This window comes from Triturus cristatus, chromosome 7, assembly GCF_964204655.1.
Source record: "Triturus cristatus chromosome 7, aTriCri1.1, whole genome shotgun sequence".
NCBI lineage: Eukaryota > Metazoa > Chordata > Amphibia > Caudata > Salamandridae > Triturus > Triturus cristatus.
Window position 1 is genome coordinate 1,772,534,549 of NC_140590.1, and position 16,685 is coordinate 1,772,551,233.

General features: G+C 44.4%; 1 protein-coding gene across 1 annotated transcript; it reads left to right on the plus strand.

Moving 5' to 3' along the window:
* The first annotated feature begins 15,517 nt into the window (after positions 1-15,517).
* On the plus strand, positions 15,518-16,444 carry LOC146813052 (olfactory receptor 5V1-like). Its single transcript, XM_085614686.1, has one exon. It carries the CDS (start codon positions 15,518-15,520, stop codon positions 16,442-16,444), a length of 927 nt encoding a protein of 308 aa, XP_085470812.1.
* The last annotated feature ends 241 nt before the right edge of the window (positions 16,445-16,685 follow it).

Genomic DNA, 16,685 nt, shown 5'->3' on the forward strand with positions numbered 1-16,685 from the left:
GAGACCAAGTGGGTGGTGCGAAGCCCGATGCTTTGATTTCAGAACTCCCTGGTAGGATTATTACATTAATGAAAACGATGATGCCTGCCTTGAGAGTTAACTGGGATTAACTAGCCGGGTGTAAACAGAAGAAAGATGAGAGTGTCTCCGATTTCTTCACTCGTTTCGAGGAGACATTCATTGATCACAGTGGTCAGGACACGACTACGGAGGGTGGACAGCGATTATTTGTAGATAAGTTTGTATTTAATTTGCTTCCCGAGCTATCGCATAAGCTGAAAGACTCCGAGAGTTCATGGGCTGTTTCCTCTTCAGCCCAGATATTGGCTACTGCTCAATATTATGAAAATAGAGATAAAGAAGAAAAAGATAAGCAAGAGAAAAAGACTAAAGAATTGAAAACTAAGGTTCTCTTGCAACAGGCTTATCCACCTCGTTATGCCCAGCCCCAGTTCCAACAGCCTCCACAGTTTCAGCCATATATTCCGCGACCTTTGTTAGGTCCTAATCAATGTGCCTATTGTAGAGAGGAAGGTCATTTTAAGAATAGTTGTCCGGTTTTATTGCAGCGTAATGGGACACTATCTGCTCCACGAGGTCGTGGAAGCCTCCAGTCAGCAAACAGAGGTAGAGGTCGAGGTATTTTGACCCAAGAACAGCGTTCCCTTCCTCCTTCTAATTCCGTGAACTACTTTGATCAGCAAAACGCTCGGTCTACACAGTATTACAATGAGGATTGTTATGTTGAAGGCAAGAATGAAAGTCTCCATGCTAACTAGGACAGCCATGGACAAAGTACGGGAGTTGTGTCGATTCCAGTAGATCAGAATGGACCTTATGTTAATGTCACTACAATGGGTGTTTCAGAGCCATTTCTTTTAGATACTGGTGCGAGGAGAAGTTCTATCATTCATTCAAAACTCCCTGGGGCACCTTTGTCTGGCTTAACGAATGTATCTGTAGATTTTTCTGACGCCCCAGTTCGTAATCCGGTTTCTTGCCCTTTGCCTATTTCAATTGGCCCTTATGATTTAGAAGTTCTGCTTCTCTTAACGAATGGTTGCGGCAAGAATCTATTGGGCTTGGATCTACTGAAAAGATTGCATGCAACGATAAATTGCTCTCCCTCTGGTGTATATCTTACTTTAGGACAGAAACTGACTTCTCCAATGTATTTGTCTAAAGATCAATTCCGACCTGAATTGCTCTCTCTTCCTACAACGCTTTGGGCCACGGGTCCAAATGATGTTGGTTGTCTTGAAATTCCACCTTATGTTGTTACTCTCAAGCCCAATGCTGGATTGCCACGTGTTCCTCAATATAGAATTTCCACTGAAGGTGAAAGAGCGCTTATGGAAATCATTCATGATTTGATTCAGAAAGATAGATGTGGTTGAGGAAACGAGAGGTAACATATGTAATAGCCCTATTCTTCCTATTCTTAAATGCACTGATCCTTCTCACCCTCCTGTTTATCGCTTTGTAATTGATCTTCGGGAGGTAAACAAAATTGTTTTACCACAGTTTCCTGTTGTCCCAGATATCACTGCGCTGTTGACGATGATACCTTCTACAGCGATTTGGTTTTCTGTTATCGATCTGAAAAATGCTTTCTTTAGTATTCCCATTGCCGAAGAGAGTAGGGATATTTTTGGCTTCTGTCTTGGAGGCCGAAGCTTCCGGTTCAAACGCGCACCTCAAGGCTATTGTGAAAGTCCCTCTATTTATAGTCAAGCTTTGAAATGTCATCTTGATGCTTTTTCCTTGCCATCTGGTGCTGCTCTCATTCAGTACATGGACGACTTGTTAATCGCTGCGATTCAGAGGATATATGTAAGAATGTGACGGTTGCATTGTTGCGACACTTATCCAGTCTTAATCATAAGGTTTCACCTTCTAAGCTACAATATGTTTGTCAAGAGGTTACCTACTTGGGTCATCTCTTATCAAAGGAGGGAAGACGATTAACCCCAGAACGTATCCAAGCAATTGCGCAAATGTCTGTGCCATCCACACAAAGAGAGGTACGTGCCTTTCTGGGCATTACTTCCTATTGTAGGCAGTGGATCCCTAACTTCTCTCTGTTGGCCAAACCTTTGTTGGCACTCACTTTGAAAGATACGCCTCAGCCCCTTCCATGGACTGATGAATGTCAGAGGAGTTTTACTGACTTACGTGCTGCTCTGTGTTCCGCTCCTGTACTAGGTACTCCTGATTACAGTAAACCTTTTATGCTCTATGTTCATGAAAGAGAAGGTTGTGCGTTGTCAGTCTTAACACAGCGATTTTGAGATAAACAGCGACCATGTGCCTATTTTTCGGCTACGTTAGATCCAGTAGCTAAAGCATTGCCTAGTTGTCTTAAAGCGACAGCAGCAACAGCAATTTCTATTCGACAGTCGGCTGCAGTGGTGCTAGATAATACTCTCATTGTTATGGTGCCACATGCAGTGGATACTTTGCTAAACAGAACAAAAACACGGCATCTTACGAGTGCTCGTTTGTCTGGATATGAGCTGACGCTTTTGGCTAGCCACATGCATATCAAACGATGTATTCTTTGAATCCAGCTACTTTGTTGCCTCTGCCAGAAGAGAAAGGTGTTCAAGAACAACATGATTGTTTCTTCCGTACTGAGGAAGAGACAAAAGGTAGAATTGACTTAACAGATACGCCATTAGTGAATCCGGATGGAACGCTATGGGTAGATGGTTCTTGTTTTAAGCTTCCTAATGGAGAAACAACTTCCACCTATGCTGTTACTACCTTGCATACAGTCGTGGAAACAGCACGTATCAGACATAATTCAGCTCAGGCAGCTGAACTGATAGCTTTGACCAGAGCGTGTGTGTTATCCAAAGGAAAAAGAGTGAACGTGTACACCAATAGTCAGTACGCTTTTGGTGTGGCATTCAATTTTGGACGTTTGTGGAAAGAAAGGGGATTCCTTACTTCCCACGACACTAAGATACAACATGGTCAGTTGGTGACTGACCTCCTTGAGTCACTTGTTTTGCCTACCCAGATAGCAATTGTGAAGTGTAGTGCGCATAAGAAGATTACTGACGATGTTGGTCGCGGGAATGCATTTGCGGATGAGGTAGCGAAAAAGACAGCCAGAGATGCTACAAGTCGCATGTATGTTGCGGGCCCTGCAAATTGGGTCAGAGAAAGAGGAATGTATGAGGATACAGTAGAAAGTGTGAAATCAATTCAAGAAGAGGCTACAGAGAAAGAATTGAGAAAGTGGAAAGAAAGTACAGGAATGTTAGACGAGATGGGATGTTGGGTGGAATTGTCCGAGCACCAACGTTGGCTGTTACCAGATGCTTATGTACTGCCTGTAGTTACTATGGCGCATGGTCCAGCCCACCTAAGTGCGAAAGGAATATGCAAGCTTCTGGCTCCAGTGTGGCAAAACGAAGGAATCCCGAAGTGTGCAGACAATGTAGTGAAACATTGCATTATTTGCTTAATGTACAATCCAGGAAAGGGAACCCCAACTCCAGCAGGTCATTTTGCTCCTCCGACCTATCCATTTGAGGTGTTGCAAATCGATTACATTTACATGGAACGATGCAACAATCTCATATATGTTCTAGTGGTGGTATGTGCCTTTTCCAGATGGATAGAGGCTTACCCCCTGAAAGACAATACTGCTTTATCTACAGCCAAAGTACTTCTAAAAGAGTTTTTCCCTAGATTTGGTTTGCCGCGCATTGTCTGGAGTGACAATGGGAGCGAATTTGTGGGCCAAGTCATGCAAAAAGTTTGTGCAGGTCTTGGTATAAAACATAAGTTCCATGCGGCAAACCATCCACAGTCAGCGGGTCTAGTGGAGCGCTATAATGGCACTCTAAAACTCAAACTTGCTAAAATACGAGCTAGTACAGGCCTTAGTGGGCCCGATGCCCTACCTTTGGCTCTTCTATCCACCAGAACGGCTGTGCATTCTCGTTTGGGACTTAGCCCTTATGAGATAGTTTTCGGACGCCCAGCTAATATATGGGGTGTCTCTCGCCCTAAAAAGTATTCAGACTTGCCATATCCAATGTTGATTGATTATTTGCACGACCTTACCACTAAATTGCGTGTTCTCCATCAACAGGTTCAGAGTGCTTTGCCAGAGGCCTCCACAGACTCAGGTCATTCCATCCAACCAGGTGACTGGGTTTGTGTGAAGAATTTCCAAAGGACGAAAAATTTGGAGCCTCGCTGGAGAAAACCCCGTCAGGTTCTCCTGACTACTCGTACAGCAGTAAATGTTGAAGGAAAGAAGAACTGGGTTCACGGCGTGCACTGCAAGAAGGTTCCTTTGCCTTTGCCCTTTGATCAGTGGGTCCGCAAGGGTATAAATGACTCTGAAAGCGAGAAGGTTCCACGATTTATACCTTTTAGTGATGCACGCTTGAATGGAACATTGTCGGAAAAAGAAAACGACGACATTCTCCAAGAAGCTGTACCACCACACTTTCGTCTGAACACCACAAATCCACGAACATTGTTTCAGGATCAGACTATACCTGACAAGGCTCATTACGATTTAAGACCCAGACTGAAGAAGAAAACTTGAGATTCTCTCTTCTATGTAGTTTCTTTCCCGGTTGCAGGGTCACGGTAGGAGTCTTGGTTGTGACCTGAGTAGTGGCAATTGGCCTGCAGGACTTGCAGTGTCATAGGACAGCAGACAATCGTGACCAAGTGATTAAGGAAGATTGCCGTGAGCATCCATTTAGAAGATGGAAACTACATTAGGCGAAAGAGAGAGAAGGAACAAAATGAAAGACAATCATTGTAAAATAATATACAGTCGTTGTGGTATAACTTTATGTGTTTTTATATTATTATGTATTTTTTTGGCATGTAGAGATTGGATTGTTTATGCTATACAGCAAAAAGTTGTCCCTTCTTCTATTACTGTGCCTTCTTATTCTACTATCTCTCCGCATCTATTTCATACACTTCCTCAGCATAAACTCGTTAGAAGAACCGAATATTACAATAATTCATTTATCCAGTTATTGCACCAACACCAATTAGTAATTAATACAACCGATTGTTGGGTGTGTGGACTAATGATTCATATCACAGAAAAAGGGATGCCATATTTAGTCCTCCCGTTCTCTTATGAAGGTTCTGCTTGGGCTTATTTTGTAATTTTCTCTAACGCCTATCAAAGCCGATTTAAACGACCTGTCAGTTCTTATATTGGTGGACCAGATTTCAGTCATAGTTCATTGATAAAGGGAATGGTAGCTATGGCTAAAATCATGGAAAATAGTAAAATTTCTGCTGATGAGAGAAAAGCATATACTAATTGGAACGTCACTCATTATATCACTAGCCTTAGTGATAAGGTTAAACAGGGAAAATCACCACCAATTTAGACTGTACCTCATCAAGGCAATTTCTGTTTGCAAATAAATGGCCAAACTACTGACACCGAACAGAGAAAAAGTTGTTGTTCCCATACATATATCCACTCATCTCAGAATTCGCCGCCGTTAGTGCCATCTCAGGGCACGTATTTCATCTGTCATGATAGAGCCTATACGTGGTTGCCGACTAGTTTTTCTGGAACTTGCTATATAGCTTTTCTTCTTCCCCCTACATACACTGCTTCTTCAAATTTTCATAAGAACAGATACGGCAGAGGAATTATTGATTCCAAAGACACAGCAGGACAAGAGGGAGGAGACTTCCTGAAAGGATTTCTTCCTTTTTGGGGTCCTATGGCAAACAGCAGGAATAAGAGACAACTGGTTTGTGTTGTAGAGACTACCATAGACATCACTGTAGGAGCTTTGAGTAATATTACAGCGGAACTACAGGCGGATCGTCTTATGACTTTACAGAACTGAGTTGCCTTAGATGTTATTCTTGCAGATCGTGGTGGAGTCTGTAAATTGATCAAATCAAGTTGCTGTATTTATATACCTGATGATGCTCCAACAGTATACCAGGCCATCTCTAAATTACATATAATCTCCGAGTCAATTCAGCAAGACGAAGGAGATTGGTCGTTATTGGGATGGTTTTGGGGACTACTGTCCAAATGGGGTTGGAAAGTGCTAACTTTCCTTGGTATGGTTTTAGCCATCGTTTTCTCCTGTTGTCTTTGTATGCACTGTGGTCCCGCCATCTGTGACCTTTGTGCTACTGTGTGCATCCCAAAACCTAAGACACAAAGAACAGAGAATATTAGAATGATGTTACAGCAACAACTCGATGACCTCATGGCCATCGACATCGACGCAGATTAACGTGAGTATGTGTATCTTGCCTGAGTTCTGGCAAAAGGAGGGTCTGAGGAAATTCGATTTTTGATCACGATCGTTTTGAGCCTCCATTTTGTGCTCCGCCGCCATTTTGTGTTGCCCGCACTCAGGCAGCGCGACGAACGAAGTCTTTTCTGCTTTTCCTGCAGTATCGTGTCAAAATAGCCTTCTGCCTCTGTTTACAAAGCTGGTGTTAGAGACTGGCCGAGTACACTAATCCCTGTCTGGTTTTTCTAATCCATGTCTTAACTATCTGTTGGTTCACACTATTCTCTCCTGACTTTATCTTATCTTCTGGCCTTCGCTGTCCTCTGCTCGTATTCTCTCGTTTCACAACTGTCCTCCAAAACACACGAACGTATCTCGCCACCTGCAAGTCAGTTACAGACACGTTAATACCTTAACCTGTGGAGGGGTGGAAAACACAGTTGGAGGAGAGACTTCTTCGGGTTACTCGATACTTTTGTTTTCCAATTCTTTCTATTGGCTTTGACTTACTTTCAGACTATTCCTATTGGTCTTTCATGTATGTTTTAGGTGTGTCCTTCGTTAATGTATATGTCACCTAAGTACTATAAAAGATTGTGCGCCACGGAGTGAAGTGGCAGTCTCCTGAGAACATACCATGTGTACTTCTAGGACAACTGTACTAGCTGCAGCTAATAAAATCTGATCTTTTACGCCGACAGAGTGTCCCCGTGTCTCTGTTAGCTGAAGCAGGAGAACCCAGGAGATTAAGGCGTACCCTGCGCCGCTAGGCCCATAAGGTTTCTGGTTCTTCAACTGAACTGGCAGGGTTCAAACATCTCCCTATTCCCTGATTTCACAGCAATGGTGCATGAGGCACGCCATAAATATGCAGGGTCAAGGCTGCTCTGCGAAGGCTTAGCCTGTGTTATGGAATGCTGTACCCTGCGGGCCTCAAGGTTGATGTGGACTTACATTCTCGGATTTTTGATACTCTCCATGAAGCTCAGGAGTTCTGCCATCAATACTCCAATGCCGCGAAGAAGAACCCTGTCACATCTCCATCACACTCTCAGGACATTCCGGACTCAGGAACGAGTGCGGAACTGTTTGGTACCGGTAAGCTCCTAGCACTGTGCTCTTATTTTACAGTTGTTGCCATTGCACACTATGTTACAGTTTTTGTCGTAGCTCCTCACAGTAACAAACTGCTGGCACTACAGAATGTGCCGCCACAGATGTGCGAATATATTGTTATGGCATGACATAGTATGGGGGACATGGCGGGGTGTTGTCACCTCCCATGTGCAGATGCACACCTATCTGTTCCTTTGGGGTTCTATTGTTTTGGTTTTAGTTTGTATCTACATGTTGGCATTGAAATGAGGGGCAGGGTCTTTCCCCCCACAGTTGGTGGGGCGGATGGGTGGTGGGAGGGCGGATTTTGGGACAGTTGGCCAAATTCACGATATGTAGGTTTCTTCGTACTTCCTTTGTGGTTTAGCAACTCTATTTTCGGAATAAGAATGTCAATTGATCTAAATGTGGTGGAAAATGGCTGGTAAGGTTCTGGCAGAGGCCAATGTGGCTCTGATATCTTGGAATGTTCGGGGTCTTAATAATGCCCACAAATGTAAACAAGTGACAAATTACTTACAGCGCCACCAGGTGGATGTTGCCTTCCTGCAGGAAACCCATCTGACTAGGGATGCTAACTCATCAGTGGCGGCTGCCTGGGGGGCACATAGATATTTTGCTGGTTACAGTTCCTATGCCTGAGGAGTGGCAGTGCTCATCCACAGGAGACTGCCCTTTCATGAGGAGGAGGTATACAGGGATGTGGGCGGGAGGTATGTGTTGGTTAAAGGCTATATGTTGGAACACTCTGTACTTTTTGTCAATATCTACGCCCGAACGTAGACGACCCCAAGTTTTTTAATGACATTTATTCACATATTATCCTCATGGGGGCAAACCATAAATATCTGGTGATTTTAATCTGATACTTAACCTGGAGTTGGATAGCACTTCACGTACAGCAGCCACCAAACCACGTGCGATTTGGTAGATGCATGGCGCCACCACTCTGGCTGCGACTTAGGATATACACACTACTCTGCACCCAACAACACCTGGACATGCCTTGACTACTGGTGCCTCTTGGTGGCAGCGATACTTTGGCTCAAAGATGTCACGCATTTACCGCACACGTTGTCTGACCACTCCCCGGTACTGGCACACTTACAGATTCCGAGTGCTGGGGGGGTGGAGTGCACTTGGCGGTTTCCGGATATGGCCCTACGAGACTCGGCTTTCACAACTGAACTAAGAGAAGCTATCAAGGACTACTTTCAGTTGAACGTTGGTTCCGTAGACTCCAAGGTCACTCTCTGGGAAGCGTTTAAGGCATACTCAAGGGGTATATGCATTTCCAAACATGCTGGAGTGCTTCGGTCACTTCGCCACATGATTGTGCAGGTAGAGACCAAACTTAGGGACCTTGGCAGTAGCGCACATGATGCGGACCCCTGGACATGTTTAAGCACACTGCCCACCTAGCTGAATTCAGTGAGGCCGCAGACAGAGAAACCACATTTCTGGGCAAATATGCCATAGCTCGACGGTACGGGGAGGGAGAAAGACCCAGCAGGATGCTGGCTAGGCTGAGGCAACATACTCTCAAAACAACATACATAGCTGAACTGACGGGGGTTTCGGGGGAGCGGATTACAGGAAATGTAGGAATACTACGCGAGGTACTTAAATACTATAAAGAACTATACACCTCTAAGACTGAATTATCCCTGAAGTATTGTCAGGGGTCCCTAGACAAGATTTCCCTCTCCTGGATGGACAAGGCTCATCAGGAGTTCCTGGCCGAACCCTTTTCTGAGGGGGAAATATCGGACGCCATCGATGCGCTTGATGGCTCTAAAACACCTGGTCTAGACGGCTTTACAGGCTGCTTCTACAAAAAGTACAAAGATCTCGTAGTCCCCCATCTCATTGACTTATTTCAGGAGGCTGTGGATAAGGGGATACTCCCGCCCACTCTAAGAGAAGCAGTTTTTATCCTAATACCTAAACCCGGTAAAGACCACTTGAAATGCTCCTCATACAGGCCCTTGTCATTGCTGAACTTTGACAACAAAATCTTAGCTAAAGCGATAGCCATCAGGCTTGCATTGATTATCGAGCAACACATTTCCCCAGCACAATCAGGCTTTATTCCACGCAAATCCACGGCTTTGAATACACGCACATTATTCACCACGCTGAACAGGCTTGAACCGACTTTACTGGCTGCAGCGGTGCTTTTAGATGCCAAAAAGGCATTTGATTCACTGGAATGGGCATTCCTCTATACCACCATGTGCAATCTGTGGATGCCTGAACGGTTTTTGGCGGTGATCAGACTAATGTACACCCAACAGAGGGATTGTATCCGCTTCAATGGCACGTGGACTAGGGCATTCCCTCTCAATCGCGGCAGGCGGCAGGGATGCCCCCTGTCCCCCCTCCTCTTCATACTGGCACTTGACCCTTTGGTACGCCATTTACAGAGCAAGCACAGCCATCGCGGCTTACAATTCAAGACTGGACCATTGCTGCTCACACTCTATGCCGATGACGTAATACTTTACGTGCGGCGCCCTGATGACAACTTACCACCGCTGCTTAGAGAGGTTCCTAGATTTGGCACCCTGTCAGGTTTAAACATAAATTGGGATAAATCAGAAGTGTTCCCGCTGACCAAGGCAGTTTGTGCTAGAACAGGGGACTATCCATTAACTTGGTGCGACAACTCGGTCAAATACCTGGGTATCCATATTCACAGGGACCGGGACCGTGTCCTGCAGCTGAAGTATGGCCCAGCGGTAGAGAGGCTCGAAAATAATGTAGAACGATGGATGCAACTCCCTTTGTCAATGGCAGGCCGAATAGCCATAATAAAAATGGTTGTGTTGCTGCAATTTTTGTATTTTTTCACAAACATTCCAATCCCTCTCTATAATAGTTTATTTTCCAGATTGCGCACCTTGCTTGGGAGGCTGGTGTGGAGTGGGACGCAGCCCCGGGTTGGATGGGATGCCTTGGTGCTGCCATATGAGAGAGATGGATTTGGCGTTCCAAACCTGCAAATGTATTATCTGGTTGCCCAGGCAAGTTTTGCTCGACACTCGTATAACACGGATATTCGGATCCCATACTATCGGGCTGAGGCAGACTTGGCACTTCCGGCCCCACTCTATACACTACTGCCGCGCGGCTTTCCTAGAGACCCGCATGACATTCAAATGCTGTCCACCAGAAGTTGGGTCTAGCTTAAGCTGGCGAAGGTGACTGGTGTGAGTGCATTGTACTCCCACGCATTGCCCCCTGCCAGTAACAGTTGGATACCCATCCTGCAGGAGACGCTAGTTAAACAAACGCTATCTAAATTTCCACTGATTACCTTTAGGGACCACATATTCTCACGCACTGAGGATCCTCGTCTCCGGGAGGCCATAACTTTAGACGATTGTGCACTCATGCGTGTACAGAAGGCGCTCCATGCATGCATGGATAGCTATCCCTTGGCACCCACTGAATTTACTCTCCTCACTGGGTTCATTAGTGGAGGGGATGGGATCCACTTGGTTGCCAGACTGTACAAGGTGATGATAGCATGGCTCCCAAGTAGAGATGCGGCAATGAGGGCTGCATGGGAGGGCGATCTTGGACACCCCCTAACTGACCTCCAATGGTATCGTTGCTGCGCAAAAACGCGGAAAGTGTCACCGAACCACTGCCATAAACTATTGCATTTTAAGTTTCTGCGGCGTGTATATATCACCCGTAGCACACTACATCGCATTGATCCTGCACGGTCTGACGCCTGCCCCAGATGTAGTGCTCCGAATGAGGACTTTGCACATATGACGTGGACGTGCCTCAAGATAGAGAACTTTTGGAAATCAATTTTCCGAGAGATATCTAAGATGGTTGAGGTGGAAATAACACCATCACCTCTCCTTGCTCTACTGGGGTATGTCCATGACCTCTCTAGATGCCGGCGTCATTTTGTAGTGATGGCGCTCCTGCTTGCTAAACGCGAAGTGGCTATTAAGTGGGCATGTAAAACTAGCCCTACACTCCACACATAGTTGCACAGCATGTCATACTGCAACACCACCGGTGATACGTATGCCCAACTACAGCCGCCCGCTTCTAGATGGTATATATCTGGCAACCCTTATTTGCATACCGACAGCGTTTGCAAGAGCCTAATGCTACACCTATGCGGACACCACAGACACCGTAGGACCAAGGGGCACAACCCGTGCAGTATTCCAGTCCCTATTATGTCTCGCAAGCAATGCTAACTATGGCCGTAGCTGCTAAATGTTCATGACAACTGTTGTAACTACAAAGCAAATATTGTATGTGTGGATGTATATCATTGTCCTCTGCTATTTGTGTATTAGCCATCAGGGATATTCCTATCGTTAGCCATTCGACCCTTTTGCTAACTGCAGAATGTGTATGTCATAATTTTGACCAATTGTTTTCTTTTTGTAGAACTTTTTCTTTTGAAAATGCAAATAAATAAAGTAAAGAAAAAAAAGTTAGGGTGAAATTCCAATTACAAAACCAGAGAAATTCAGCTGTTAGAGTTAGCTGAGCTAACTATAATTTGCGCCCCCGCAATGCACTTCTTATGACCTCACATATTATATCACTCATGACATGGTCAGTGACATCACTGATGACATCCTAAATGACATCACTGATGACATCACCCGGGTGACTGTGAGTGTTTCAAAAAAAATTATGAGTGTTAAATATACATACACCAAAGTGTTTTAATGAATCAGTGGGTGTATGAGTGCCTGTATGGATGATTTAGTGGGTGCGTGACTGAGTGAGTAGTTTTTGAGCTATTATTGGTAACCAAATTTGTGTATCTGGGTGTATGTGGTACTTTTGTAGTACCTTAGTATATATGTTTAAAATTCATACACTTTTAAAACACACTATCAATCCCTGGATGATGTAATCAGTGATGTCATTTGAGATGTCTCAGTGACGTCATGAGTAATCTCACTGACCATGTGATGAGTGATCTAATATGTGAGGTCATAAGCAGGGCATTGTGAGGGAATAAATTATAGTTAGCTCAGGTAACTATAACTGCTGAATTTCACTGGTTTTGCATGAGTGAAGTCTGAGCCTAACTATAACGTTCCTGTAACCTTTGTTTTTTTAATTGAATTTCTAAGGTTTTTTAAATTCTGTTTCCAAAGTATAACAACCATGCATCTTATGTTTTTTTCACTGAATTTCTAAGTAATTTTTTTACGTTAAGTGCTCATTGTAATGCACAGTGGGGGGTTAAACACAGGGCCTGGCCTGGCATTGTGCTGCCCCCACCCAAGCTTGATGCTCCTGCTCCCCTTTCTTCTTGCCATCCATTGTCCAAGTCCATGACCCTGCTCCCTCATTACAGCCATTTGTGGCTATTGCTCTGCCACACTAGCCTTCCTTCCTGCCCTAAACAGTTAGCTTGTTGCCCCATCCACCTCCTCCCTACCCTCTGTGGTCCGAGTCCATGCACAAGCCCCCTCCCTCCTGCCCTGCATCGTTTGATGTGAGGCCACTGCCCTCCATTAAGCTTGATGTCCCTGCCCACTCCTCCTGCCCTCTGTTGCCCAATTCTATGCCTGATCATTCCCCTCCTGCTTAACCTCTGTGCTTAGCTTGCTGCCCCCTACTCTCTTTCCACTTGCCTTCCAATGTCTATGTGCATGTCCCTACTCCCTCCATTCTGCCCACCATATTCCAGGAATCTGTCCACATTCCTATCTACTCTGAGTGTTCTGTTGAGCTGCCACTGCCCCTTCCACCTGCCTAGCATGTTCAGATGGCTGTCGCCTGTCCATGACACCTCCACACTGCCTGTTCAGGTTCTAAGCTCCATCCCCTTTCTCCTTCCTCCACGGTCCATTTTACTGCCACTCCCTTATGCCCTCCATACTCTGTGTTGCTGCAACAGCTCCTCCTGTCTGCTTTGCATGGTCTGTTATGAAGCCCCTTCCCCTGCCCTCTTTTGTGTGTGTCCAGCTCTTAGCCCTCCCTTCTGTCATCTATGGTCCTTTGTGCATGCCCCTGTCCCCTCCCTCTTGCCCACCATGGCTGTTGTGCTGCTACTAACCCTCCTGCTTGTCTTGCTAGGTCTACTGTGCTGCCATATCCCCTACCTCCTTCCCTGTGTAGTTAGTTTTCTGCCCCTGACCCCCTCCCACCTTTCCTTCAATGTCTGTGTGTATGCCATTATAGTCTCACTGTTGCCCTCCATGTTGTGTTGTGCTTCCAGTACCCATCCCTTCTGCCCTCCATGGTGAGCCTGCTGCTCCTGCCCTGTCACCTTGCCCCTGCCTCCTTTTTCTATGTGCAGACCCCTATCCCCTCCCTCTTGACTTGTCTGGTCCTTTGTCATGGCCCTGCCCCATCCCTTCTGCCCTTTGTGGTCCATTATGCTGCAATTATCCCTTCAGTCTGTCCGGTATGGTCAGCTTGCTGCCCTTGCCTCTTTCCCCTCTATCACCTCTTCTCTCTGTTTCCAATGTGCATGGCCCTTTCCCCTCCCTATTGTATTGATTTCTGTTGGCTTCTTAAGGATGAAAGACCGACAGAGTTTGAAATATCAAAACAAGTGTTACTTTCCTATATCATTTTATTTTCTTCTTTGCTATTTTGTTTTACTTACTCCATAAACCTTTTATGATATTATTAAAATCCTGTAATCCTTATTAATAGTACATTCTAAGTAATACGCACAACACTTTGTTTGGCAGTGCTTTAGTAAATAATCACCAAATATAAAGTACGTTCAATTAGCACTGTGGTTGGACTTAGACCTACCACCTAAGCAATGGCTGAAATGAACGACGTTCGATGTGTGTCAAAGAAAAGCATTTGAAAGGTTCCATGGAAATCAACTCAGAAGAACTGATTGGCCTGATTTGCTGAGTCAATTCAGCAGTGAATGAAAAATGTAAAACTGCGCAAAATGTTGTGGGTTGAAGCAAAATGTGAAAGACATGTCAGGAGAACAGTGGCTGGAGGGGGCTAACCTACTGCTGAGCTACTGGATGAAGGAGGTGACTCAAAGCCTACTCTCTGTGTAGCTGTTCAGAACATAAGTTCTTTGGAGTGCCAGACCTAAACATTTATTAGGAACATCTAAGACCTATTTGAAAGTCTTCTGCCCTTATAATTATGCATAGGGTCACAGCCATCATCTAATTTGCAAAACTTTTCTTATAATTGGATACGTGGATTGATGTTATCTTTTTGATGAGTTTTGAACAGTTACAGCTATATTCTAGCACATATATAAGTAACTAACATATAAATCAACAATAGATATCATGCATCCTGGCCATTGTCCCATGAAAATAAAAAGAAAGAGGAATACCAAGAACAAGCTGCAATTAGAATTGCAATCAGAACTGACTTTTGTCTATGTATTGTTCCATCAATTCAATAGGTTTCTTCTGACTGTGAACATTTGAACTGTGACTGCTAAACATGTGCATCCATTCTCCCACCCAAAACAGTGAGGGGCACATTCATCAAGAAATCACGCAGCGCGGCAAGCCACTTTGCTGGGCTGCTCTGTGTGAAAGGGAAATGGCAGGGATGGAGCCATATTTAACATTGTACAGCGCATTTGTGTATTTTCCTTGTACTAGCGTGCAAGGGCACCTGCGTTGTGAGCTGGAATGCTTTTGTGCAGGAAGGGACACTTTCGTGCCTCTGAGGCATTTCCTTGTGTGCTGCAGAATGCAGCACACATAGAAAGAGGAAAGAACTAGGAGAAATGAAGATATTTGTCCTCATCACACCTCACATGGGGAGGTTTACAATTTTGATGCATTCCCAGGTCGACCGCTAATGGTAAATCTGGCAATTTTCCACAAAAACATGGGTGGATGCTTGGGGACACTCACGCTCCACCCATGGAATGCCTCCCTGTGGCAGAGTAAAGCAACACAGCAATGTGTGCTGCATTGCGTTACTCTAGATTTATCAAGCCATTCAGGACCATGCATGGCTTGATAAATCTAACTTAGTAGTTACGTTGCCCTTTCACTGCCTTGTGTTGTGCAATTGCGACACACCTCTTTGGTAAATATGCCTTAGGTGTTCCATATTGACATGCATTTTTTTCTTTGATTGCAGATATTGTTGATCTACCAATACCAGAAGACTGCTTTCCATCACAAATGGCAGGACAAAATCATTCTTTAGCGGCTGAGTTCATCATTGTGGGTTTCTTCGATTTTCCACATCTTCTAGTTCCACTTTTTTTGGCCTTTTTGATGATTTATTTCTTAGTACTTGTGGGGAACCTTCTTATCATGGTGATTGTCTATTCCAACACACAATTGCACACACCAATGTATTTTTTCCTCACAAACCTAGCCTTTATTGACATCACTTACACAACAATCATTTTCCCACGCATGCTGGCTCATTTCTTTCTGGCGGGAACACACATTTCTCTAAATGGATGCTTGCTGCAGATGTTTTTTTTCATTTCCATGGTGTCTACAGAAATATTCCTTCTAACAGGCATGGCTTATGATCGATATGTGGCCATTTGCAATCCTTTGCGGTACATGACCATCATGAATGATGTAGTTTGCATGAAGCTGGCTGCCGGATGTTGGTTAATTAGTTTTATAGTCCCAATTCCATACATCGTAATAATATCTAGGCTCTCATTCTGTGGGTCTCACACAATCAACCATTTCTTCTGTGATGTGGCAGCTGTAATGAAGCTTTCATGCAACAATAGTCGTGTTGTTGAGGCAACAAACTACATCATGGGTACTCTAATTGGAGTTGCACCTTTTGCTTTAACTATCGCATCTTACATTAACATCATCTCAACAATCCTGAAAATCCGGTCTAAAGAGGGAAGACGCAAGGCCTTTTCTACCAGTGGATCCCACCTCACTGTTATTATATTATTCTATGGAGTTCTCTGTTCTACGTACATGCGACCACCATCAACAGCTTCAGTAAAATACAACAAAGTATTGTCTCTGTCATATGTTGTTGTAACTCCACTATGTAATCCCATTATATACAGCCTGAACAACACAGAGTTTAAAAACACCCTAAAGAAGATGCAGAATACAAAATAGCATTTAACAGAATTTGTGTTTTTATCTTCTGGGGCATGTATTGCAGGTATACATTTTATGTATTACCAAAGAGTTTTTCCAGAATTTGATATCTTGTATCCTTGATATTCCTGGTGCTATTTGAATATGTTGCATGTTCTTGTGATGCAAACTCCTCATGTTCGTTGTGCCAGAATTACATTTTGAGAGAGATAAGACCATGTAAGAGTTCACTGTACAACACACGTGTGGATCTATTTCC